We start from the raw sequence: 26,470 nt of genomic DNA, 5'->3' as shown, positions 1-26,470 counted from the left end.
AATAAGCATACACTTGGCTAATCGGCAGTCATTTAGTGCTGCCTGTCAGTTCGTGCAAATTAAAGGGACTCTGTCACCTGAATTTGGAGGGAACAATTTTCAGCCATAGAGGCGGGGTTTTCGGGTGTTTGATTCACCCTTTCCTTACCCGCTGGCTGCAATATTGGATTGAAGTTCATTCTCTGTCCTCCATAGTACACGCCTGCACAAGGATCTATGTAATAATGTACCTTGCATGGAACTTGTTATTGTTTAAGTGTTAGTTGTGTCGATCTGCTGTATGATCATTCATTATTATTATTCATATAGTTATACAGTATCATTAAAGGAAGGGAGTTAACATTATATTTTTGTACCTAGGCCTTAGCGGAGTGCAATATACGTATTAAATCATTATTTATCTCGTGGTGGTTTTTCACCTGTTTATTTGCACTTTATTGGTGGCAGGGTGTCAAATAGGGTTCATTAGGTTGGCCAGTGGTGAGCGGGGGCCCCAATTTAGTTTTACCTAGGGTGGTAACCTTTACAGCATGGTAGGGAAGGGAATTTTGAAGGGTGAGCATAGAGACAGTTATCTCTATACCTTTACTATATTGGAAGCCCTACTGGACACCGAACTGCGACATGGCACCCATTTTTAATTGGGAGTGTAAAATCTATAATATTTCAAAACTTATTAATAAAGTAATATTTCTCCTTCGCCTCATTGGGGGACACAGACCGTGGGGGTATGCTGCTGCCACTAGGAGGCTGACACTAAGGCTAGGTTCACACTTGCGTTGTGCAGTCCGTTCAACACATCCGTTAAACGGACTGCACTAACGCAAGTACTGACGTTTGCACAGCGCTAGCGCAGATGGAGCATCTGCTAGCTCCTGCGCTAGCAGTGCGTTAGCAGTGACAGACCCGGAAACGCTGGAAGAGCTAGCAGATGCTCTATCTGCGCTAGCAGTGACGGACTCGGAAACGCTGCAACCCGCGTCCCAGGGTCCGTCACTCAATGACGGCACATTGCTAGCGCACGCCCATTGTGGGCGTGCGCTAGCGATGCGTTCACCATTGAAGGTAATGGCGGCGTTAACGGACTACGTTACACCGTGTTATGCCGCGGTGTAACGTAGTCCGTTAAATGGGTCACACTAACGCAGTGTGAACCCAGCATAAGTGATACAAAGAAAGTTCGCTCCTCCCCTGCAGTATACACCCTCCTGCTGGCTCTCAGCTAACCAGTTCTTGCTTAGTGCACCTAAACCAAAAATGCCCTCTTGGCCAGCAGAGGGCATACCTCTAAGCAAAAATATAAACCTATAAAGACACACTAGGTTATGGAGCGAGTGGAAATAAGTGGATTCAAAACCCATCAAAAGTATTGGTATATCCAAAAATCCATAACAGAGCGGTAGAGGTATCAAAGACAGTAAAACAATTTTTATTATTAAGTTCTTGCTTCGTGTCTGTAGGAGGCATGGACGGGTCTGCTATTCAGACCCAAAACTCTTTATTTTATTTTTACCTTTTACATTTTTGATTTTAGATTTTATTTTTTCCACGGACGAATGGGGCGACGGATCCTTTCAAGGTTCCGATCTCCCCGAACCATCAACATGCGAGCACGGAGAGTGTCTCCATACACTCTCCTGTGATGTGGAATGCCAAGCCTGGGCTGATTCTTAGGGGCGACGGGTTCCTTCAAGGGCACCGATCTCCCCGCACCCTGAACGGATGAGCACATGGAGTGTCGCCTCCACATATCCTCTTCCCCAGCCAGGCCTAATGCTGGACAACTGGCCGTGTCCACTCGGGGACTGGACTCCGTGGATATGCAGAGGCCCCTCTCTTTGGCGTCCGAGTAGCCCCCACTGTCCCACCACTGTGAAAGCGGATGGCACAAGGAGGCGGATGGTTCCTCTGCACCTCCCTAACAAAGGGATGGTGGATTGAGGCTTACACCTTCCACGCTGCAATACCTGACCTGCAGCAGAACAGTAGAGTGCACGCGCTTTCGTCGGTGCTGAAACCCAGTCATCGGCGGCGGCATCCATGCCGGGAAGCGCACCGATGGTGAGTAGATCCAGTCAGCGATGGGCCTCTGCAGTGGGATACATGCTGACAGGCAGCCTCAGCCACTTCCCTGTGGCCCACCTCCCTGGAGGTAACGCTCCGGCCGGCTGCAAAAATTTTGCACCCCGGCTTTGGCCGATGTGTAGGTCGCATCCTGGAAGCCGTGCCCACACTATGGTGCGATAAGGCGGCTCCACCTGCTTTTCTGTCGCTTCTCACCTGGCATGGGAACGCTCATTTTTCTCTGCCACAACAACGCCCCCTCACTTCTACCGCTCGTATCGCTCCTGCCGGCTGCAGAAATGTTCGTGTCTGTGGCTCCGCCCCCGAATTGGCGCTTCTCACTCTCTGCGAGATTTTACCACCTCTGCAACTCCCGGTGGCCATCTTGGTCCACCTGGCCGGTTCACACAGGGGCGACGGTTTTTGCATTAAAGGGTCACAATGACTCTACATCAGTACCCGGGTAAGGAAGTACCTGGCCTGTATGCCCTGGCCTTAAAGGCACATGACCAGTATGCCCTGGTCTTAAAGGCACATGACCAGTATGCCCTGGTCTTAAAAGCACATGATCAATCCGAAGCTGGTCACCCTAAATGAGCTCAGGAGCCCTCTGCCGCTGATCCCAGTTTATCCCAGAGTACCTAGTTCCCCTCAGTTGACTTTGTCACTGACCGCAATCAATGGTTTCTCTGACCAAGAGATTGAATCCCTCCATGAACCCTCTGTGGCTCGGATTGCTCACAGGACCGATGTACATGGTCCCTCTCCTACATGGGAGCCGTCGGCTAGCAGGGGCCGCAAGTATTCTAGAAACGTACATGCGTCCAGAAACATACAGGCATCTAGAAAATGGAAGTTTCATTTCCTGATCTCTATCCCCAATGATTTGCTGAGAATAAGGCTCTGAATAAGGATCGGATATTGCCTTGGATCTGGACTTGCCAGAGCTTCAGAAAAGGATGGACTCGCCTATTTATATCATCAACCAAATTGACGAGCGATTCACTGGACAGAAGCCTCTACGTGGGATGCCATGCCTGGTTTGATTTTTAAGGGCGACTGGTCCTTTAAAGGGCACCGATCTCACCACACCATCAACAGACGAGCACATGGAGTGTCGCCTCCATGTATCCTCTTCTGCATCCAGGCCTAACGCCAGACATCCTGCCCTGTCCACCCGGGGACCTGAACTCTGTGGATGTACAGAGGCACTCTTTTTGGCATCCGAGCACCCGCCTTTAAATCACCACTATTTAGCAGATGATGCAAGAATGCTGACGATCCCTCTCTACTTGCCTGTTAAGAGGATGGTGGATCGAGGGTTCCTAATTTTCTACTGCACCGTCAAAAGAGTGGCGATGGCAAGAGACGGCTTTTTTTCCTGACCTGCTGGATGCAGCCCCGCATTCTGCCACTTGGCAGACTAACCGGGTAGAATCTCTTGTGGTATACCTACCAGTATTCCTGCCTGATGTATCATCAATTAAAAATACCACAGACTGGCAGATGGCAAATTTGGTTTGTTCCGTCTTGCGGCTTTGGGTTCAGCGCTCTACCCTTCCTTAGCCGCTGCATGGGTTGCTTGAGCAATAGTCTCCTGGTCGGAGACCCTAACTACTTTGATTCACACCAGTAACCTTTTCCTGAAGACAGTACAGCTGGCCAATCAAATCTTCTGAGCGGGAGACTAACAAGGGATCATATGTTTCCTACAGACCCAACCAGCAGTGGAAGGGTTGTCCAGGACAGTCTAGATCTAAGGGATCTCGGTTCCAGAAAGGGGGAATGAAAAGTATGACCGACCCTGGACCTCAAACTTCTAACAACCTTTAACAGGGTCTTACTTCTTCGGATGGCGTTCCTCTGCTCAGCCATTACTTCAACAGAAAAAGGTGGAGTTCCTGGCATCTATCATGGGCAGCACGGTGGCGCAGTGGTTAGCACAGCAGCCTTGCAGCGCTGGGGTCCTGGGTTCTAATCCCACCCAGGACAACATCTGCAAAGAGTTTGTATGTTCTCTCCGTGTTTGCGTGGGTTTCCTCCGGGTACTCCGGTTTCCTCCCACACTCCAAAGACATACTGATAGGGATTCTAGATTGTGAGCCCCAATTGGGACAGTGATGATAATGTGTGCAAAACTGTAAAGCGCTGCGGAATATGTTAGCGCTATATAAAAATAAAGATTATTATTATTATTATCTATCGACATTCGAGATGCTTACCCTCACATTCCTATTTTTCCCCTCTTCAAAAATTCCTTCGCTTTTCCATTCGCGAACAGCATTTTCAAGTCACGACCTTGCCCTTAGGCCTGGCTACCACACCGAGTATTCGCAAGGGTCATGGCGGTTGTCATGTTTCTCTTGCACCCTAGAAGCGTGGTCGTCCTGCCCTATTTGGTCGACTTTCTAGCCCCTCTTCCAGGACTATGCTGAGTCGTCTATATCACTTGCGATACCCTCTCACCTGGGCTGGCAGCTAAACTTAGACAAGTTTTCCTCATTTCCAGTCCAGCAGATTTTTTTTGAGGATAAACCTGCACACTTCCAGATGGATGGTAATTCTCCCTCGAGACAAGGTCGTGGCCCTTTAACAGGGAGCTTGCGCACTTGATCACTTATCCCCTCATTTCATTCTAGGAGGGTTCTGAGGAAAAAATGGTGACTACAATGGAAGCAGTTTCCTTCACTCTGTACGTTTTCAGCAAGTCAATCAGGCTTTCAGAGGGTAGTCTGTGAGCTCCTTCCTCATCCAGGGACTTTCTTCCGGTTCAATGGTTATTAGTAACTACCAATGCCAGTCGTCTTCTCCCGATCATTACTCTGGGGATCCGAACGGTACGGCTAATTCTACAGCAGGTCGACTGCCTTCTGGCGGGTCACCCCATCCGAATTCAATTGGATAATGCCAAGGCTGTGCCATACGTTAATCCTCTATCAGGTACCCACGGTCAGGCGCCATGGCCGAGGTACCTCACATTCTCTGATGGGCTGAGATCTATCATTCGGTGATCTCGGCAGTACATACCGCTGGAGTAGAACTCTGGGCGGCAGATATATTCAGCCGTCAGGGTTTCTCCTGAAGTGAGTGGGAACTTCACCCGGAAGTCTTCCATCAGATCTGCCTTCACTGGAGCTCTCCAGTTGTAGATCAGATGGCGCCCAGACTGAACGCCAATGTACTCGAGTGCATGGTTCGGCCTCGAGATCCAAGAGCCATCACAGTGCATGTACTGGTTCTTCCATGGTACCAGTTTCCATAACCCCTCTTCCACTACTACCAAAAGCCTTTTGGATGCAGAAAGGACCCCAGTGATCCTCGGAGATCCGCATTGACCACGTCAGTGTTTTTTTGTTTGCAGAGCTAGTATGTTTCTGTCTTATTGCAACAAAACTGCAAGTAGGGACTTTCTCACAGGGAGTTTCCACATGTAGTTCTTCCCAATCTTACAGTAGACTCCTTTTGATCCGGAAAAGCAATATTTAATACAATAGCCTCGAAGCAATAGTCTATTTTGTAATTGTGAGCGGGTAGTACCAGCTCTCTCTAAGCACCCCAGAGGTGCCCAACCATTAGGACTGCTCCACAATAATACTACTACCACAAAAACACAGAGCAAAAATGTCCACTTAGACATATTTATGTATAAAATAATCTTCAACAAGTTTATTGATATATAAACCCATAAAAATCACATTACAATATTAATACAAAGTACAGGGATAATAATAACAATATGTGTGCTGTCTGCACACCCATATAGCAGGAGACGATATAGGGAAGATGTGATGATAGCCAAGTGGGAGGAGGAATGCTATAAATCATCCTTTTGGTAACAGCATGGGTTCATTATAACAGGTACTATGCGTGGCCACATGTCTAGCAATATAAACCGTTATGTCAGGCAATGTGTTCCACCGGCCACCCCCGTGTGTAATCACACAGATACGTACAAGTCATGCTTACCCATGAATAGTCTGGGAATGCGCCCCCTCCTCACTTGGCCCCCCCGGACGCGCGTTTCGCGTGGCTTTTTCATGGGTAAGCATGACTTGTACGTACCTGTGTGATTACACACGGGGGTGGCCGGTGGAACACATTGCCTGACATAACTGTTTATATTGCTAGACATGTGGCCACGCATAGTACCTGTTATCATGAACCCATGCTGTTACCAAAAGGATGATTTATAGCATTCCTCCTCCCACTTGGATATCATCACATCTTCCCTTTATTGTCTCCTGCTATATGGGTGTGCAGACAGCACACATATTGTTATTATTATCCCTGTACTTTGTATTAATATTGTAATGTGATTTTTATGGATTTATACATCAATAAACTTGTTGAAGATTATTTTATACATAAATATGTCTAAGTGGACATTTTTGCTCTGTGTTTTTGTGGTAGTAGTCCTTTTGATCCGGACAGATTTTTCTATCAGGAAAGGCTGCCCTCTTTTCTCTTCGATCTTGTCATCCTGATGCGTCTTCAGAGCTTGCCGCTTGCTCTTTCAGACTTTTTTCCTTTATTACTATCAAGGCAAGGTTGTCCTCAGGCCATCCCCTTCCCTTGTTACCAAGGTGGTATTGTATTCCCTCTGTTACAGGGGCATCGTCATTCCCTCATCTCTTTCGGCTCCAGTCCACAACATGGAATGGGTTCCCCATAATCTGGAAGAAGTGAGTACTCAGAGTAGGTACGTCTCCCGGACGGCGTCTTTCCGAAGGTTGGACACTTTATTTGGGCTTCCTGACAGTAAGAAGAAGGCTTCCTGGCGGTTACAGGAAGGGTTTAGCCGTTTCATCGGCCATGTTAGCCTGGTGGATTATTTTCACCATCCATGAGTCCTTCCGTGCTAGATGTCAGCCTATCTCCCTGTCTTATCAAGGGATCTAGGCACCAGACGTCGGCAATCACGCCTACAAGCTTGCGGATTCATCCAGTCCGCATACATTCTTGAAGCACTATAATTCCCACACTTCCACAGATGAGTTTGGGCAGGCGGACTCTACAGGCCGCGGTGGCGCACATGTAAGTAGCGCTTACACAGGGCCTGATTTGATGTTGACCCCACCCAGGGACTGCTTTGGGACGTCCCATTGTCTGTGGCTCCCAGTGAGGCAAAGGAGAAATAGGGATTTTTGTGTACTCACCGTAAAATCCTTTTCTCCGAGCCATTCATTGAGGGACACAGCTCCCCACCCTGTTATTAGCTTGTGCTTGTTTTATAATTTGACATGCTATACTCTCATATATAATATGACATGCTGTATGCTCATGTTATTGATCTCCTACTGCTTTTGCACCGAACTGGTTAGCTGAGAGCCAGCAGGAGGGTGTATACTGCATGGGAGGAGCTCTTCTGCCTCTTGTGTATGTTAGTTCTACAATGTAAAGACTTTTTTTTATGTAACTTCGTGATAAACATGCTGTTTAATTAACCTGAAGTTTGTTTCCTTTTGCACAGAGGATGTCATGCAAGCGACCTATTGTGACATTGAACTGGACAAAGCAAAGAGGGATGCATTTGTTTATGCAATAAAGAACCATTACTGGTATCAGATGTATATAGATGATTTACCAATTTGGGGTAAGCTATTTCATTTTTTTTCCCCTCCCTACAAAGCCATTATATTTAAGGGGAACCAGTCATTTCAAAAGCATGGAGACCCTTCAGGTATGAGGTTACTCTGCAGGGTTATAGCATTCCAAAACTGCAGTCCGGCTGCGGGGAGGAAATTAACTTTATTCCTCCCCGCAGCCTCTGGCTTTGTCACCACTCAGTACATAGTGCCCATGAATATATATCTGTAGGTTAATAGCATTTTTGACGTGACAGGTTCCCTGTAAGTATGTAAGTTCTGCATTGATTGTTCCTTTTGCACAGGGCTGAACAAGTCACAAATTATGTGCCGAAACTTGTTATATCGACGTGACTTTATGAAATTCTGAAATTACAGCTGTATTTTACACTGGTGTATGTTTTATACAAATTACTTCTAATTCGGCTCAATAAAAGCCTGTGCTGCGTCGTTCCTGGTCTCTGTGGGATATGAATGTCACCGCACCCTCCTCTTCCTCCTCTCCATCAAGTTGACTATCGCAGCCGTTGGCAGAGGACAGCAGTCTGATACAGCAGTCTTGGCTGCTCTGTTAATCCGTCTGATGTCACATTTCTGCATTACTGAAGCTGACGAGAATCTCGGCCAGTGACACTGAGGTTGAGATAGGATTTAGCAGTGTCGCAACTCTCCCTTCTGTAAAAGCTAGCTGCAGCATCAATGCAGCGTTATATGAGCAAAACCACAATCTTTCTACACTCCATAACTGCAAGAAAGCTTCCGATATAATAAATAATCTTAATTATTTTTTTTTTTTTTTCAATGTAGGAATTGTAGGAGAAGCTGATGAGAATGGAGAAGATTACTTCCTTTGGACGTATAAAAAGCTTGAAATTGGATATAATGGAAATCGAATTGTGGATGTTAATCTGACAAGTGAAGGAAAAGTTAAGCTCGTCCCAAACACCAAAGTTCCAATGTCCTACTCGGTGCGTAGGAGAAGCCATAGATGTCCTCTCATTCTTAACATCACAAGTTTAGACAGCGTAGATGTTATTTCGCATGCGTTGTGAGAACGTAACAGAGGCCTGACACTTACACAGTGCACATTGCATTAATGTCTGATAGACTGATAAGGCACACATCACATCACCTCTTGATCTGTATCCACTGTGTGGGCTCCTGACTAATAGATGTGAGTGATCTGAAGGTGGCCGTACACGCTTGATAGCTGGCAGCCGACGGCAGTTTTGTCACCTCCATACACGTGCAAACAGGGAGAGAAGGGGAATACGCTAATGGCAGGTTACTCCCGTATGAGCAAAAGGATCAGGCATGTTGAAATTCACCATGCCCTCACCATTCTTTTCCCTAATGTCTGCTGCCAAGAAAAAGTCTGTCTGAACACCCCAATTAGATAAGTCTCATACCACCAAAATTGTTGGGTTCATGGACTCAGTTGCCATTCAGTCTATGTAAGGCCACTTACATGGGAAAGTACACCCAGAACCTAATTAAATATTGGCATAAACGACAATTTATTGAAAATAAGTCAATGGATCGTAGTGTGAAATCTCTGCAGTCCCTTTATGTGAATACACACTGCTGAATTAGAGACACTGACAATTCCTGGTGTATGCATTGCATGCTCTCATGATTCAGCAGTTAACGTGACTGCACATTTTTGTCCCAAGCCCCAACAACTCTTTTAAAGGGAACCTGTCACCCCGAAAATCGCGGGTGAGGTAAGCCCACCGGCATCAGGGGCTTATCTGCAGCATTCTGTAATGCTGTACATAAGCCCCCGATGTTACCTGAAAAAGGAGAAAAAGACGTTATATTATACTCACCCAGGGGCGGTCCCGCTGCTGGTCAGGTCGGATGGGTGTCTCCGGTCCGCTGCGGCGCCTCCCATCTTCATTCCAAGACGTCCTCTTCTGATCTTCAGCCACGGCTCCGGCGCAGGCGTACTTTGCTCTGCCCTGTTGAGGGCAGACAAAGTACTACAGTGCGCAGGCGCCGAGCCTCTGACCTTTCCGGCGCCTGCGCACTGCAGTACTATCCTCTGCCCTCAAGAGGGCAGAGCAAAGTGCGCCGGAGCCGGAGCCGTGGCTGAAGATCAGAAGAGGACGTCTTGTAATGAAGATGGGAGGCGCCGCAGCGGACCAGAGACGCCCATCTGACCTGACCAGCAGCGGGACCGCCCCTGGGTGAGTATAATATAATGTCTTTTTCTCCTCTTTCAGGTAACATCGGGGGCTTATCTACAGCATTACAGAATGCTGCAGATAAGCCCCTGATGCCGGTGGGCTTACCTCACCCGCGATTTTCGGGGTGACAGGTTCCCTTTAACTCGTTTACGACGTATAACATACATTTACATCATGTGTCATGCGGGTTCGAATGCTGAGCCCGCTTTTCTCCTGACAGGTGATGGCTGACTTTATCACCATCATGTGCCTTTAACAGCCATGAGTGGAGCAGAGCTCCGTTGGCAGCTGTTAACCTGTTAAATTCAGCTGTCAATCTGTCAGCAGCATTTAATATGCGCTGATAAAGGGAACATGTTATTCCGCACACTCATTGGCGTTTCCATGATTTGATCGTCGGGCACTGGAGATTTTCATATGCTGGGGGGGGCACTATAACCTAATTTCTCAGCGCTGTTAAAAAGCGGTGCTGATGAATAAGTATTATTAACTGCCGCCGTTAAATGGTTAAGAAGAAAAAAATACACTTTGGACTTCCGCTAATGCAGCAATACCATCTATCAAAATCTAGAATAAATTGATTTGATCAGTATATGGCGTAACGCAGGGTGGATAAAAATCAATGTTTTTTTTTTTTTTTTAAAAATCAAAAAAATCTGATTTTTTTTATTTAAATCGGATTTTTTTCAATAAACTGCTTTTTGAGGAAAATATTTTACCATCCAAAGGTTCTTCCATCATGAGATAAAGCTGAGTTGTTTAACTCAGTAGAATAAAGGCTGTATATGTGTAACATTCACAATGCCATGCTCTTCCAGAGGTTTCTGTAGGATTAGTGGGCAGTTTCTCTCCTATATTATCACACACTCGCTTTACTTATGCAGTTCTCAAAACTGAATTTGACTCCGCAGAGGTCCCAGCCTCTTCTTCACGGCAAAAATGTTACAACATTAACAGAGTTGAGAAAAAGGCCTTAATCCTATTGTTCTACAAACCTATGAATACAGAATCAACCCCTTCAGTGCCAAGTCCAAGAAGTTAGACAATATGTTTCTGATTGTTTGGAGTGGAATAGATCTGCAAAACACAAGAAGAATGTGAAACTTCTGAGATGAGAAGTCATCTTCATCACCGCACTTCTCATGATGTTGCCTCATTCGCACCACCAGGCCTTGCATCTCTTTGTTGCATCGTTTGCATTTTGCACGCATGCCTGCCTTACCGATAGGCGAAGGAGCTTCATTAAAATATTCCCAAACTGGGTCTCTTTTACAGCCTGCTGCTATTATAAGGAAAGAATGTAATAAACCTCAGATCGTACACACAAACAGATCCAGACTTGTCTGTCTGTGGCTATGCTGCAGTATTGTGCTCAAAGTTTCACTTTCATTTTCTTGTCTGCTTGCCCTTCCTCCTCCTCACACTTAGATTCACATTCTTCTTGTGTTGTGCAGATCTATTCCACTCCAAACAATCAGAAACATATTGTCTAACTTCTTGGACTTGGCACTGAAGGGGTTGATTCTGTATTCATAGGTTTGTAGAACAATAGGATTAAGGTCTTTTTCTCAACTCTGTTCATGTTGTAACATTTTTGCCTTGAAGAAGAGGCTGGGACCTCTGCGGAGTCAAATTCAGTTAGGTAGAAACTTTGATTTAAATCACTGATTTAAATCAAGCCTTACTGACTAGTGATTTAAATCGTGATTTAAATCGTGATTTAAATCAGATTTAAATCAAATCCACCCTGGCGTAACGAGAAAAAAAAGATCAGAACATGGGGCACTATAGCTGAAGTTCTATCCTCCCCCGCGCCCCCCCCCCCAAAAAAAATGTACAAAGTAATGTTTGTCCTCTTGAACCCCCTAGATTCCCCATATAGCACAATGGTCCCACATAGTACCCCACACAGTATAATGTGCCCCACGTAGTGCATCATGCAGTATAATGGCCCCACATTGCCTTCCGTATCGTACACTGGCCCTAAAAATGTTGCCGCATACAGCATAATGGTCCCACATAGTGCACCATGGTGGGCATTAGATACTTGTCTCAGCTGTGTTCGTTTACAGTGACATAGCGGAGCTGAGTCAGTGTGTTCTGAGTACGGCGGAGAGCGGTGATCGGCCCATATTGTACTGCTGGTGTCAGGCTGCAATCACTGCTCCCACCACCGATGTTCTCTTCACCCAGGACCCTCCGCTCCCTTCATCTCCTGTCATCACTGCCTGCCTGGGAACTCTTGTCACTGCCTGGCTCACACTTAGCAGTGACTGGTTAAGTGTGGACCCGTAGCATACGCTGAGGGCTTCACGGAAGTGATGCAGATCTCCTTCTACATCTGTGACATGGACAGCACAGAAAGCATGCCCAGATCACAGCAGGAGTCAGCCACAATGCAGGAGATGGGGTCGGACAGCGACCGCAGACTCCTATGTACAGGGGCTGCCCTATTTGAGGTGTAAGTGTCGTTACATACCAGCAAATGCAAGTGGCAGCTCCCAGCGGTTGAATAAACAAAATAATAAAAAACAGTCAAAACTGTGAATTTAATTTTGTATTAATATAATTGATTATATAATTAAAAAAAATATAAAAATCGTGGCACCTTCCATTTATTCTATAACTTGCCATTTGTTTCAACGATTTCCAAGTTGTTATAGAAATTGACAGGTTTTTTTTTGTTTTTTTAATTCTTGTACTTCTAGACACAAATGTTCCTTTTTAAAATGATTTTTTATTTTTTCTAGGATAGTTGGAGAACCACATTTTATAAATTTTCTAATGGTGTTTTTTTTTTTCCTTTTTAACACTTAAAGGGGTTTTCCACTACTAGGACAACTCCTTATTTAAACTAAATGTTCAGCCCTGATAAAATAAAGCCTATACTTGCCTCCCTTGCCGGCGCCGTTCCAGCAGTGTCGGCGCTCGCGGTCCTGATGCTGTGATGTGGTGTTGTGACATGTGATGCCCGGCACCCATTCAGCGCTGGCATCACTGTCTCTTCCTTCGGATAAACTGAACATGAAGAGGAAGTCATGGCTGCCGCTGATCCCTTCCATCCTGTTCATGTTCAGTTTGTCCGAAAGTGGAGACAGTGATTGGGCGCCGGCATCTCGAGTCACGACACTGCATCACATTTCCCAGGGAGAGCGAATAATGACACCGCTGGCACGGAGGGGAGTATAGGCATTACTATTTTATCGAGGCTGAGCATTTAGTTTAAGAAGGGTTTGTCCTAGCAGTGGACAACCCCTTTAATTTGAAGTGGCAGTAATATAATCCTGCGTATGGAAATGCTCTGTTCATATTCCATGTTTCTTGTATTGTAGGTTAAGTGGAAAAAGTCTGATGTGCGGTTTGAAGATCGATTCGATAAGTACCTTGATCCCTCGTTTTTCCAGCACAGGGTATGTATCTTACAGACGCACATTGTCTCGGTTTCTTGCAAATATACTAAAGTAAACCTGTTCAAATTTAGGATATGTTCACACGTTGCTTCTCTGCAGCTTTTTATGTGGGTTTTTTTTTTTAAAGGGAACCTGTCACCCCCAAAATCGAAGGTGAGGTAAGCCCACCGGCATCAGGGGCTTATCTACAGCATTCTGTAATGCTGTAGCTAAGCCCCCAATGTATCCTGAAAGATCAGAAAAAGAGGTTAGATTATACTCACCTATGCGGGCCGTCCGATCTGATGGGCGTCGCAGTCCAGTCCGGGGCCTCCCATCTTCATAGGATGACGTCCTCTTCTTGTCTTCACGCTCCGGCGCAGGCGTACTTTGTCTGTCCTGTTGAGGGCAGAGCAAAGTACTGCAGTGCGCAGGCGCTTGGCCTCTCTGACCTTTCCCGACGCCTGCGCACTGCAGTACTTTGCTCTGCCCTCAACAGGACAGACAAAGTGCGCCAGAGCCACAGCGTTAAAACAAGAAGAGGACGTCCTCCTATGAAGATGGGAGGCCTGGACCGCGATGCCCATTCGATTGGCCCGCCCAGGTGAGTATAATCTAACCTCTCTTTCTCATCTTTCAGGATACATCGGGGCTTATCTACAGCATTACAGAATGCTGTAGATAAGCCTCTAATGCCGATGGGCTTAGCTCACCTTCGATTTTGGGGGAGACAGGTTCCCTTTAATGCAACTTGAAAGCTGCCTTTTACAGTACCAGCAAGAGCTTGAGATTTCAGAAATCTCATTCACACTATTGTTTTTGTTGTTGTTTTTTGTTGTTTTCCTGACTGAATTGGGAAACGGACGCTTATTTGAAAAATGCAGCATGTCACTACTTTGAGCCCATTTGCAGCAGTATTTCACCATAGAAAGTGTGCAAAAAACGCAACCCTGCATTTATGCTTTTTTTGGTGAATGATAAACATACTGTAGACAAATGACACACATAATCTGCAGCAAAACCTGCTTTTTGTTAGCAACTTTGTTACTGCCAATAGAGCAGATTTTATTTGCAGAATAAAGCGCAGCAAAGAAAGCAACGTGTGACCATTTCAATCTAAACATTAGATATGACAAATGTCTGTTTCACCTTCAGTATGGCATCAATCATTAAATGTAGGTTACCGTATATACTCGAGTAGAAGCCGAGATTTTCAGCCCATTTTTTTTTGTGCTGAAAGTCCCCCTCTCGGCTTATCGAGTCATGCCAAGGGGTCGGCAGGGGAGGGGGAGTGGGGGCTGTCTAATAATACTCACTTGCTCCTGGTGCGGTCCCTGGCTCCCCGGCTGCGGTCACATGGTGGTACTCATTACAGTAATGAATATGCTGCTCCACCTCCCATAGGGGCGGTAACGGTGACAGCTCAGTACAGGAAGAAGCTGCCGGGGAAGCCAGGGACCGCACCAGGAGTAGGTGAGTATAATGGGGAGGGGGAGCGCTGCGCGATATTCAACCTGTTCTTCGTTCGGGCGCCGCTCCATCTTCAGCGTCTTCTGCAGTGACGCTCAGGTCAGAGGGCGCGGTTACGTGGTTAGTGCGCACCCTCTGCCTAAACGTCAGTGCAGAAGACGCTGAAGATGGAGCGGCGCCGGAACGAAGTCAGGTGAATATTGAAAGTGCTGGGGGCCTGAGCGACGGAAAGGTGAGTATGTGATTTTTTTTTTTTTTCGCAGCAACAGAAAATGGGTCAAGTGTCTGTATGGAGTATCTTATGGGGCCATAACGTTTGTGCAGCACTACATGGGGCAAGTGTCTGTATGGGGCCATAACGTTTGTGCAGCGTTATATGGGGCAAGTGTCTGTATGGGGCCATAACGTTTGTGCAGCACTATATGGCGCAAATATCTTTATGGAGCATCTTATGGGGCCATAATCAACATTTGTGCAGCATTATATTGGGCAAATGTGTATATGGAGCATCTTATGGGGCCATTATTAACCTTTATGCAGGATTATATGGGGCATATTTTAATATGGAGCATCTTATGGGGCCATCATAAACTTTATGGGGCTCCTGATCCAATATGGATATTCAAAAACACTTAACTTACTGATGTCTCAATTACTTTTATTGGTATCTATTTTTACTTTTGACATTTACCGGTGGCTGCTGCATTTCCCACCCTAGGCTTATACTTGAGTCTAAAGTTTTCCCAGTTTTTTGTGGCAAAATTAGGGTGGTCGGCTTATACTCGAGTATATACGGTAAATGGTTTTTACAATTGATAGGCATTAACGTTTGAAATTCCTATTCTTGATGTGAACGCTCCTTTGTTTTCCTAGATACACTGGTTTTCAATCTTCAATTCTTTCATGATGGTTATTTTCTTGGTGGGATTGGTGTCCATGATTCTTATGAGAACCTTGAGGAAAGATTACGCCCGATACAGCAAAGAAGAAGAAATGGATGACATGGTATGAGCTTTCACATACTTTTATCAGGATAAAGAAGTCCCCCCCATCTATATGAAATGTGTATTTATACATATAATGGGGTGAGTGTATACTTGTCCACAGCTGCTCTCTGGTGTCCAGCACTGTTCTTTTCTGCTTCTGAGTGATATCACCACCATTGTGACTAGCCGGCTTTCTCCATATGTAAGTCAGAAGCCTCTTTTACAATGAAGGCCTATGGAGCCTTGTTCTGACGCTCCATAGGCTTACATTGTAAGTCAACTTCTGGTTCACGCAGAGGGCAACATAACTCGAACAGTCTGCAGAGCTGTGACGTCACTGAGAAGAGGGAAGGAACAGCGCTGGACACCGGAAAAAGCAGCGGTAGGTTAGTATAGTAATATATGCACACACTACATTACAAGCACATATTAACACATTTTAAAAAAAAAGTATAGATTGGAGCTCTTATTTAACAATTGTCTGTTTAAACCAAGACTTCCAGCTAATTGATGGATTAGGATACTTTCACACTAGTGTCGGCGTCAGCCCGTCGCAGTGCGTCGCTAGTGTGAAAGTAGCCTAAGTTGTAGATTCTGTCATGTTAGAAAATAAATCCAAATATGTGTGGAGGACATACGATTCAATGTGGACAGTGGCTCCAAAGTGCGGATCTTTGTGACCTACCATGGTACTGATCATTTTTGTGATAAAATATTAAAGGGAACCTGTCGTGACATATATGGGATTAATTTGCAGATTGTTATTTCTTCCCGGCGCTCGCACTTAGAGCCCCGGGAGGAAATTAGCGTTATACTCCCCAGCTGCATTTGGGCTTCACTCACGGGGCAGCACCGGTGTGGGTTCAATCACCACTGTGTGTATGGAGAGCAGCGGCAATGACTGACAGCAGCTCATCATTACTGTCAGCAGTCAGAGCCTTGGGCATAGTTGCAGCCATTGCTCTCCATACACTGAGTGAACTTGTGCTGGTGCTACCACCATGACAGAAACCTGAATGCTGCCGGGAGAAATAAAGTAAATTTTTCCCCAGTACAGAGCTCTGTTTGTTCACCACACAGTGTCAGAATGCTATTAACTTGCAGGTTAATTTCATTTTTTTCACGTGACATGTCGGAAGCATGTGTATGGAGCGAGCTCCCCTCAGCAAGCCCACCTCATATTGGGCATTTTTATGGAGCGGGCTCCCCTCAGCAAGCCCACCTCATATTGGTCAGGTGTATGGAGCTAGCTCCCCTCAGCGAGCCCACCTCATATTGGGCAGGTGTATGGAGCGGGCTCCCCTCAGCAAGCCCACCTCATATTGGTCAGGTGTATGGAGCTAGCTCCCCTCAGCGAGCCCACCTCATATTGGGCAGGTGTATGGAGCGGGCTCCCCTCAGCGAGCCCACTTCATATTGGGCAGGTGTATGGAGCGGGCTCCCCTCAGCGAGCCCACCTCATATTGGACAGGTGTATGGAGCGAGCTCCCCTCAGCGAGCCCACCTCATATTGGGCAGGTGTATGGAGCGAGCCCACCTCATATTGGGCAGGTGTATGGAGCGGGCTCCCCTCAGCGAGCCCACCTCATATTGGACAGGTGTATGGAGCGAGCTCCCCTCAGCGAGCCCACCTCATATTGGGCAGGTGTATGGAGCGAGCCCACCTCATATTGGGCAGGTGTATGGAGCGGGCTCCCCTCCGCGAGCCCACCTCGTATTAGGCAGGTGTATGGAGCGGGCTCCCCTCAGCGAGCCCACCTCATATTGGGCAGATGTATGGAGCGGGCTCCCCTCAGCGAGCCCACCTCATATTGGGCAGGTGATAGCTGTTTGCGATAAGTACTAGTTTTAACAATAGCGGGTGAAGCATTGAACTTATCTTATGCCCATGACCGTGAAATCTGCCTTACAGCAGAGCAGGAGGCCTATATATTTCCCACAGGTGCCTTTAGAAATGTCTTTTTGATGATGTTTTACTCAAGAGTTTAAAATAATTTTTCTTTTTTCCTTATGCAGGATAGGGATCTAGGAGACGAATATGGCTGGAAGCAGGTCCATGGAGATGTTTTCAGGCCGTCAAGCCACCCTCTGATCTTTTCTTCACTCATTGGATCAGGATGTCAGATTTTCTCGGTGTCTCTTATTGTAATAATTGTGGCCATGATTGAGGACTTGTACACAGAGTGAGTATAAACATGCAGACATTGCATACCTACATGGTGAACCTTTCAGTTACCCATAGTCAGGGTGTCAAGCACTCTCCTCCCACAAAGGACATGTGTTATCCACCAGGTAGATTGCTGGGTCCCCTCAGAATGATTAGGGGTTCACAATGCTCTTTAAGTCACTGTGTGAACAGTGCTGATGTCTGAGGGGTTGATGGGATCAGTCATTGGCGAGGCAGAGGGTGGGCTTGACCACCGCTCCATTCAATCTCCCACCAAGGGCTCATTCAGACGTCAGTGTTTCTAGACCAAAACCAGAAGTGGAACTTTTAAAGAAAAACTATAATTGAAAAAAATGGCACCTGTTCTGTGTTTTGGAAACGCTCATGACTTTGGCATATAAATACTGATCAAAACATTTATGGTGTGAATAAAGCCTAACTAGACAAATGGGATCCTCCAATCTATTAATCAAACAGTGATAATATGTCCTGTTCTTCTTTTTTGGACTACTCCATCTGTAGCTAGCTTCCTGTGTATTCCATTAAGGCGATACATGTGTCCATGTCTCTTATCTGCTCTTGTTCTTGCTGCTTCTTTGACTATTATTCAGCTGGGAGTCCACAGGGATAAATCTGCGTCTCGTGTCGCCTCCGGAGCTTCCGGTCTGTGTCACACAAGCTCTTTATACAAGAACGTATCCCAGTTACTGCAGATAATTAGAGAGGCACCTGTCACCCGGCTGTAATGAAGACTGCAGATCAGCCCACAGACTCTACTTATCTATCAGCTTTTTCAGGGGAGTATTGAGTGTAGTATAGTCACACTGGCCTCCCAGCAGGGATATTAGGTACAGGGTTTCTTGGTTGTCCGCTCTTGTAATGCTCTACTGTGGCAGCGTGTCACTGGAACCATAGTGCAGGAGAGATCTAGACCTCTCTATATGCTGGATTACAGGAAACTGAGTACAATATGATCGAAGCCCAGCGCTTAACAGGCAGTCAGGTGGGGGCGGCCATAATGGAAAGTTATTTTTAAAGAGGACTTGCCACCGGGTCAAAATGTTGAATTTTTGTTCATATTTGACTCCTGCTCCTACCCCGAGTATTGTAAATCCGCAATACAGTTCCGGAGATATGGCCATATTTTTAGTTCTCATTTCATTGTCTTTACCAATGGAGTCTTGCCCATGGAGTAATAATGCTACACACCCAGTTGGTAAAGACCATAATCATTAGCACTAAAGAAAAAAGCCCTCATCTCTGGGACAGTATGGCATATTTTAAAAAAAACAAACGTACTGGTCAGGAGGGCAGCAGCAATTAAATAAAAGCAAAAGCTGGTCATTTTTTCTTTGACAGCAAGTTATATTGTCTGACATGTCAAACTGTTTTTGTGGTCTTGGGGTTTGACACATATATTTGTACTGTTAGATTTGCCAAAGAAATTGTTATGGACATGTATCTATTTTTTTGTAACTATATATTTAACGTATATCTATCTATCCTCTGTAGGAGGGGTTCAATGTTGAGCACGGCTATATTTGTGTATGCTGCAACATCGCCAGTCAATGGGTACTTTGGAGGCAGTCTCTATGCCCGGCAAGGAGGTAATGTTGTGGTGCGGTTTTTTAAATACACACTTGCTGATGTAATAACCAACTTTTTGCATGCAGAATTATTCCGTATTTTTCGAACTATAAGATGCACCTGGGTTTTAGAGGAGGAAATTAGAAAAAAAAATTGAATGAAAAAAATGTGGTCGATTCTATACTTAATAACCTCCATCCTCCGCCATGCATGGCTCCATTAACTCTATCCTGGTGGTATGCATGACCTCCATCTCCATCCTGGTGTGTGTGGCCCCCCATCTCTATCCTGGTATGATTGATCCCCATCCTGATATGCAGGACCCCTTCCTTATCCTAGTATGCAGAGACCCATCCTTATTCTGGTATGAATGGTCCCATTCTTATAATGGAATGCAGGGCCCCCATCTCTATCCTGGTATTCATGGCCCGATTCTTATCCCTGGTATGATTGGTCCAAATCTCTATCCTGGTATGCATGGTCTTATCCTTATCCTGGTATGATTGCCCCCCTTCTCTATCCTGGTATGGCCCCCAGCAGAAAAACAAACAAACAAACCATTCTTACTTTCCCTGCGCACCCTCGCAGCGTCCTGTTCCAGTGCCCGCAGCTGCTTTATGCTTGTAAGCAGTACATGGCAGTGATGTCACGCCTTGCTTTCAAGGCGCCAAGGACCGCTACCGGAATTCTCGCTGTTCTCCACGCTGCGACTGTGCGTGGAGCGCAGTGAGTATTCATTGCTCTTTAGCGAGCACAGTGTCAGCCACCGGGTTCCTGTAGCTGCCAGGCTTTCACGTGTGCCGCTACTAAAAGGAAGGAATATTCGTTGCATTTTACACATATGGGAGTGGAATGCACTGAATATTCATTGCTTTAAGTAGCCGGCACACTGGAACGCCGGCCAGCTGCAAGAAGCCGGCTGCTGCGGATAACTCTGCTTGCTATTAAAAAGAAATTAATATTCCCTTCTATATTTTTACATTCTCATGCACCATATAAACAAAAATCTATATATTTCTCCAAAAGTGTTTAATGTCATTGTTAAACAAAATGGACTACAGACTTAAATCATCATAAATTTCAGATTTTTTTTTTTTACTCCTGGATCTGGATTAAAAAAAAACTTGAATGAAAATCTGCAGTTCATTCATTACTCAAGTACATGGAGGGTCTGGATGCCTTTCTTAAAAATATCACTGGTTATGGGCACTAAATTCTGTGATGGGACGTTGATCTACAGTCATGGCCAAAAGTATTGACACCCCTGCAATTCTGTCAGATAAAACTCATTTTCTTCCTGAAAATGATTACAAACACAAATTATTTGGTATTATTATCTTCATTTAATTTGGCTTAAATGAAAAAACACAAAAAGAATTGTCCTAAAGCCAAATTGGATATAATTCCACACCAAACATAAAAAAGGGGGTGGACAAAAGTATTGGCACTGTTAGAAAAATCATGTGATGCTTCTCTAATTTGTGTAATATAACAGCACCTGTAACTTACCTGTGGCACCTAACAGGTGTTGGCAATAACTAAATCACACTTGCAGCCAGTTGACATGGATTAAAGTTGACTCAACCTCTGTCCTGTGTCCTTGTGTGTACCACATTGAGCATGGAGAAAAGAAAGAAGACCAAAGAACTGTCTGAGGACTTGAGAAACAAAATTGTGAGGAAGCACAAGCAATCTCAAGGCTACAAGTCCATCTCCAAAGACCTGAATGTTCCTGTGTCTACCGTGCACAGTGTCATCAAGAAGTTTAAAGCCCATGGCACTGTGGCTAACCTCCCTAGATGTGGACGGAAAAGAAAAATTGACAAGAGATTTCGACGCAAGATTGTGCGGATGTTGGATAAAGAACCTCGACTAACATCCAAACAAGCTCAAGTTGCCCTGCAGTCCGAGGGTACAACAGCGTCAACCCGTACTATCCGTCGGTATCTGAATGAAAAGGGACTGTATGGTAGGAGACCCAGGAAGACCCCACTTCATACCCTGAGACACAAAAAAGCCAGGCTGGAGTTTGCCAAAACTTACCTGAAAAAGCCTAAAACGTTTTGGAAGAATGTTCTCTGGTCAGATGATACAAAAGTAGAGCTTTTTGGGCAAAGGCATCAACATAGAGTTTACAAGAGAAAAAAAGAGGCATTCAAAGAAAAGAACACGGTCCCTACAGTCAAACATGGTGGAGGTTCCCTGATGTTTTGAGGTTGCTTTGCTGCCTCTGGCACTGGACTGCTTGACCGTGCGCATGGCATTATGAAGTCTGAAGACTACCAACAAATTTTGCAGCATAATGTAGGGCCCAGTGTAAGAAAGCTGGGTCTCCCTCAGAGGTCATGGGTCTTCCAGCAGGACAATGACCCAAAACACATTTCAAAAAGCACTAGAAAATGGTTTGAGAGAAAGCACTGGAGACTTCTAAGGTGGCCAGCAATGAGTCCAGACCTGAATCCCATAGAACACCTGTGGAGAGATCTAAAAATGGCAGTTTGGAGAAGGCACCCTTCAAATATCAGGGACCTGGAGCAGTTTGCCAAAGAAGAATGGTCTAAAATTCCAGCAGAGCATTGTAAGAAACTCATTGATGGTTACCGGAAGCGGTTGGTCGCAGTTATTTTGGCTAAAGGTTATGCAACCAAGTGTTAGGCTGAGGGTGCCAATACTTTTGTCTGGCCCATTTTTGGAGTTTTGTGTGAAATGATCAATGTTTTGCTTTTTGCTTCATTCTCTTTTGTGTTTTTTCATTTAAGACAAATTAGATGAAGATAGTAATATCAAAGAATTTGTGATTGCAATCATTTTCAGGAAGAAACTGAGTATTATCTGACAGAATGGCAGGGGTGTCAATACTTTTGGCCATGACTGTAGGGAACTTGTCTGATTGCTGTAAGTGGAGACTAGAAGGAATATTTCCTCTAACATGGCGGTATTAAGCATATGCTCCATGAGGTTTTTGCCTTCCTCTAGATCAACATGTTAGGTTATAGGTTGAACTTTATGGACTTAAAGGGGTTGTCCCACAAACAAATTTGTCTTTATTCAATAGATTTTGGAATAATAATAAGTTTCACATTTGGATGTGGTTAACTTTAATGTTTCTGTGCTGAGATAATCTTATAAATGTGCCCCTGCTGTGTACTGTGTAATGGCTGTGTCTGACCGTACAGGGACATGTTCATACCACAGCTCCTGGGCAGGAAGGAAAAGAGTATATAGAAAGGACAGCACGGGGTCGCAGCTGATTCTGTTTATGTGGTGAAACATTTCCCTGCCTGTTTAATCTCGTGCTGTCCGTTCTCTCTACTTTTCTTCATCCCCCCGCCCAGGAGCTGTGGTATGATCAGACCATGTCCCTGTACGGTCAGACACGGCCATTACACAGTACACAGCAGGGGAACATTTATAAGATTATCTCAGCACAGGAACATTTTGTTTAATCCAGTTTTTGAAATTATTATTATTCCAAGAACTATTGATTAAAATCAACTTTTGATCATTGGAAAACCCCTATTAAGTCTACCTTCAATCTAAAGAAAGCTACGAAAACTGAATGTTGGGGATTTTGACTCCCAATAGTGCTATGCTAGTTTGACTCTTTAGACATGAAGCTGGAATTAATCTTTTGCAATGAAACCTTTCCCTAACCAGCGGACCATGCTGACTGTGCAGTGTACCTAAAATCCAAAACACATATCTGGTGCTGTAAGTGAATGTAAAACTCCCTTCACTAACTTTGTACTGTAGTTTGTTACAGGTTTTCCTACTTTTACCTTTTTCAGTAGACCCTTTGTCTAAGAATACAAATGTCTCATTGACAAGGGCGATGGTAACAGGCTGTTATCTTATAGAGGGGCTGTCCACGTTTGACAGGTCTGAAGTCTGTGCTGTAAAATGATGTAGAATTGACATTATTGGACATTAAACTGATGACTGCTAATCTCACTTCAGCTACATTAGGATGCGTTATGTTACTTCTTTAGGACGAGTTCTACTCTGCATTAAAGGCCCCTTCACATTAAGCGACGCTGCAGCGATACCGACAACGATCCGGATCGCTGCAGCGTCGCTGGAGAGCTGTCACACAGACCGCTCTCCAGCGACCAACGATGCCGGTAACCAGGGTAAACATCGGGTAACTAAGCGCAGGGCCGCGCTTAGTAACCCGATGTTTACCCTGGTTACCATCCTAAAAGTAAAAAAAAACAAACATTACATACTTGCCTACCGCTGTCTGTCCTCCAGCGCTGTGCTCTGCTCTCCTCCTGTACTGACTGGGAGCACAGCGGCCGGAAAGCAGAGTGGTGACGTCACCGTTCTGCTTTCCGGCTGACCGACGCTCACAGCCAGAGCAGAGAAGCAGAGCACAGCGCTGGAGGACAGACAGCGGTAGGTAAGTATGTAGTGTTTGTTTTTTTTACTTTTAGGATGGTAACCAGGGTAAACATCGGGTTACTAAGCGCGGCCCTGCGCTTAGTAACCCGATATTTACCCTGGTTACCAGTGAAGACATCGCTGGATCGGTGTCACACACGCCGATCCAGCGATGTCAGCAGGGAGTCCAGCGACGAAATAAAGTTCTGGACTTTCTTCAGCGACCAACGATCTCCCAGCAGGGGCCTGATCGTTGGTCGCTGTCACACATAACGATTTTATTAACGATATCGTTGCTACGTCACAAAAAGCAACGCTATCGTTAACAATATCGTTATGTGTGAAGGTACCTTAAGACATGATACAGAGATGCGTGCACTGTTGGGTTAGCAAAAGAGAGTAAAAGAAAAGCATCTTCTGCCTCCATTCATGGTGCAGCTTTTGTTATCTTTCTACAATTCCGCGCCGTCTCCGATTTCATCATTACCATCACCTGTAACTTTCTGACTTCCTGAATGAATGAATCGCTGCTTTCTTATCTGTAACAATAAGACCGATTGTTTATTCTTTGTCAGGACGGAGGTGGATAAAGCAAATGTTCATTGGAGCTTTCCTGATACCTGCCATGGTTTGTGGGACTGCATTCTTCATCAACTTCATTGCCATCTATTACCATGCTTCTAGAGCAATCCCATTTGGAACAATGGTAAGTAACTAGTTTTCCCATAACCTTTTTTTTTTTTACTTTTTTTCAGCAAAATGCATTTTTTTTTTTGTAGAATTTATAAACTAGGTTCTTAATAGCATTAACATGCAGCAGCTTGTTACACTTAAGATTAGGTTGAAATATATCTTGCACCATGTGCGTTTGCGACTTTATTTTTATTTATTTTTTAAACTCTGCAGTCTCTTGGTGTAGTGTAAAAGTTTTTTTTTTTGCCTCTGTAAAGGATTTTAACTAGTGATGAGCGAATATACTCGTTACTTGAGATTTCCCGAGCACGCTCGGGTGTCCTCCCGAGCATTTTTTAGTGTTCAGAGATTGTTTTCATCGCCGCAGCTGAATGATTTACATCTGTTAGACAGCTTGATTACATGTGGGGATTCCCTAGCAACCAGGCAACCCCCATATATACTCAGCCTGGCTAATAGCTGTAAATCATGCAGCTGCGTCAACAAAAACTAAATCTCTGAGCACTTACAAATACTCGGTGACCCCCCAAGCGTGCTCGGGAAATCTCGAGCAACGAGCATATTTGCTCATCACTAATTTTAACCCATCACTGATGTGACATGCCATTAGGTTGGGTGCTTGTACTTGATGGCTTAAAGGGAACCTGTCACCCCGTTTTTTTCAGTAGGAGATAAAAATACCGTTAAATAGGGCTAGAGCTGTGCTTTACAATAGGGTATTTTTTGTCCCCTGATTCCCTACCTATGCTGCCGAAATACCTTACAAAAGTGTCCTTTTTCGCCTGTCAATCAGGCTGGTCAGGTCAGATGGGCGTGGTCACAGCGCTGTTTCTCCCTCACATCTTGCTTATGTTCCCGTTGGTGGCGTAGTGCTTCTCGCATGCGCAAGTGCCGAATGCACTGCGCAGCTGTAGAAAAAGAGCGCGCTCACCGCTATTCAGCGGTTTCTCGGTGGGCGCGGCCATCTTCCTGAGGCCGCGCGTGCGCAGATGGAGTCTCCTGCTTCCCGGGGCTTCAGGAAAATGGCCACGGGATGCCGCGCGTGCGCAGATGGACATCGTGGCGGCCATTTTCCTGAAGCCGATTCTAACTCGGCTTCAGGAAAATGGCCGCCGCGATGTCCATCTGCGCACGCGCGGCATCCCGTGGAAGCGCTTGGTATTAGCACGAAACGATCGTCGTCGTCTTGCCTGTCGCACTCCTACTTTCACTCCCTCCCTTGAACCGTGAAGATGATTTGCTGCATGTTCTAATAAAGGACGTTTGAATTGCCACTGATTGGTGAGTGCTATTGCGTTTTTTCTATTTTTTTATTTACATGGACACTTTGTTTCACGCAAGCACCGCCTTTCACCTGATCGGACTACCTTTTGTTGGGAAACTCACCACATTGAGTTTATAATCTCTGCAAAGTCGAGCTGTGCCGCTTACTTTTTTTCTTTTTCTGGTCTCAAAATATAAAAAGAATTAACACGATCTGTAAACTCTTATTAACAATATGGATCAGAACTCCAGAATTGTGTTTTTCTGCCAATGCAACTCTTAGCAAAAGGTGATCAAAAAAAGTCTATACCCATAAATGGCATCAATAAAAACCTCAGCTCAAGGTGCAAATAAAACAATTTGTCAAATCGCTCCTCACTCCAAAAATGGAAGTGTTACAGGTCTCAAAGAATAAAGCAAACAATTTTTTATTTTTTTTTTTAACCGTGCATATTTACGTCTTTTTTTTTTTTTTTTTTTTTCATAAAAAAAAGTTCTATGCATGATTGGTATTGCCATAATCATAGTGACCTGGAGGGCGATATTGTCAGGTCGGTTACCTTAAAATGGACACAAAACTATAAATAAAAAAATAAATAGAAGAATTGCACTATTTTTTCCCCCCAATTTTGCCGCACTTGGATTTTTTTTCCTGCTTTCCAGTACATGATAAAATGAAGTGGTGGTCAAAAGTACA

At 45.1% G+C, this 26,470-nt stretch overlaps 1 protein-coding gene across 1 annotated transcript in view; it reads left to right on the top strand.

Annotated features, from left to right (window-relative positions):
* Positions 1 to 26,470, top strand: part of TM9SF3 (transmembrane 9 superfamily member 3) — a 77,479-nt gene that overhangs the window by 36,067 nt on the left and 14,942 nt on the right. Inside the window, exons 3-9 of the mRNA XM_069753377.1 lie at positions 7,535 to 7,657; positions 8,457 to 8,617; positions 13,171 to 13,248; positions 15,571 to 15,702; positions 17,700 to 17,866; positions 19,363 to 19,457; positions 24,393 to 24,523. Of these exons, the coding sequence (XP_069609478.1) occupies positions 7,535 to 7,657; positions 8,457 to 8,617; positions 13,171 to 13,248; positions 15,571 to 15,702; positions 17,700 to 17,866; positions 19,363 to 19,457; positions 24,393 to 24,523 (887 nt within the window). The remainder of the gene's footprint in view (positions 1 to 7,534; positions 7,658 to 8,456; positions 8,618 to 13,170; positions 13,249 to 15,570; positions 15,703 to 17,699; positions 17,867 to 19,362; positions 19,458 to 24,392; positions 24,524 to 26,470) is intronic.

Source organism: Ranitomeya imitator, chromosome 2, assembly GCF_032444005.1.
Source record: "Ranitomeya imitator isolate aRanImi1 chromosome 2, aRanImi1.pri, whole genome shotgun sequence".
Lineage (NCBI taxonomy): Eukaryota > Metazoa > Chordata > Amphibia > Anura > Dendrobatidae > Ranitomeya > Ranitomeya imitator.
Note: the sequence above shows the minus strand (reverse complement) of the source record. Positions and strands in the feature narration are given on the sequence as shown.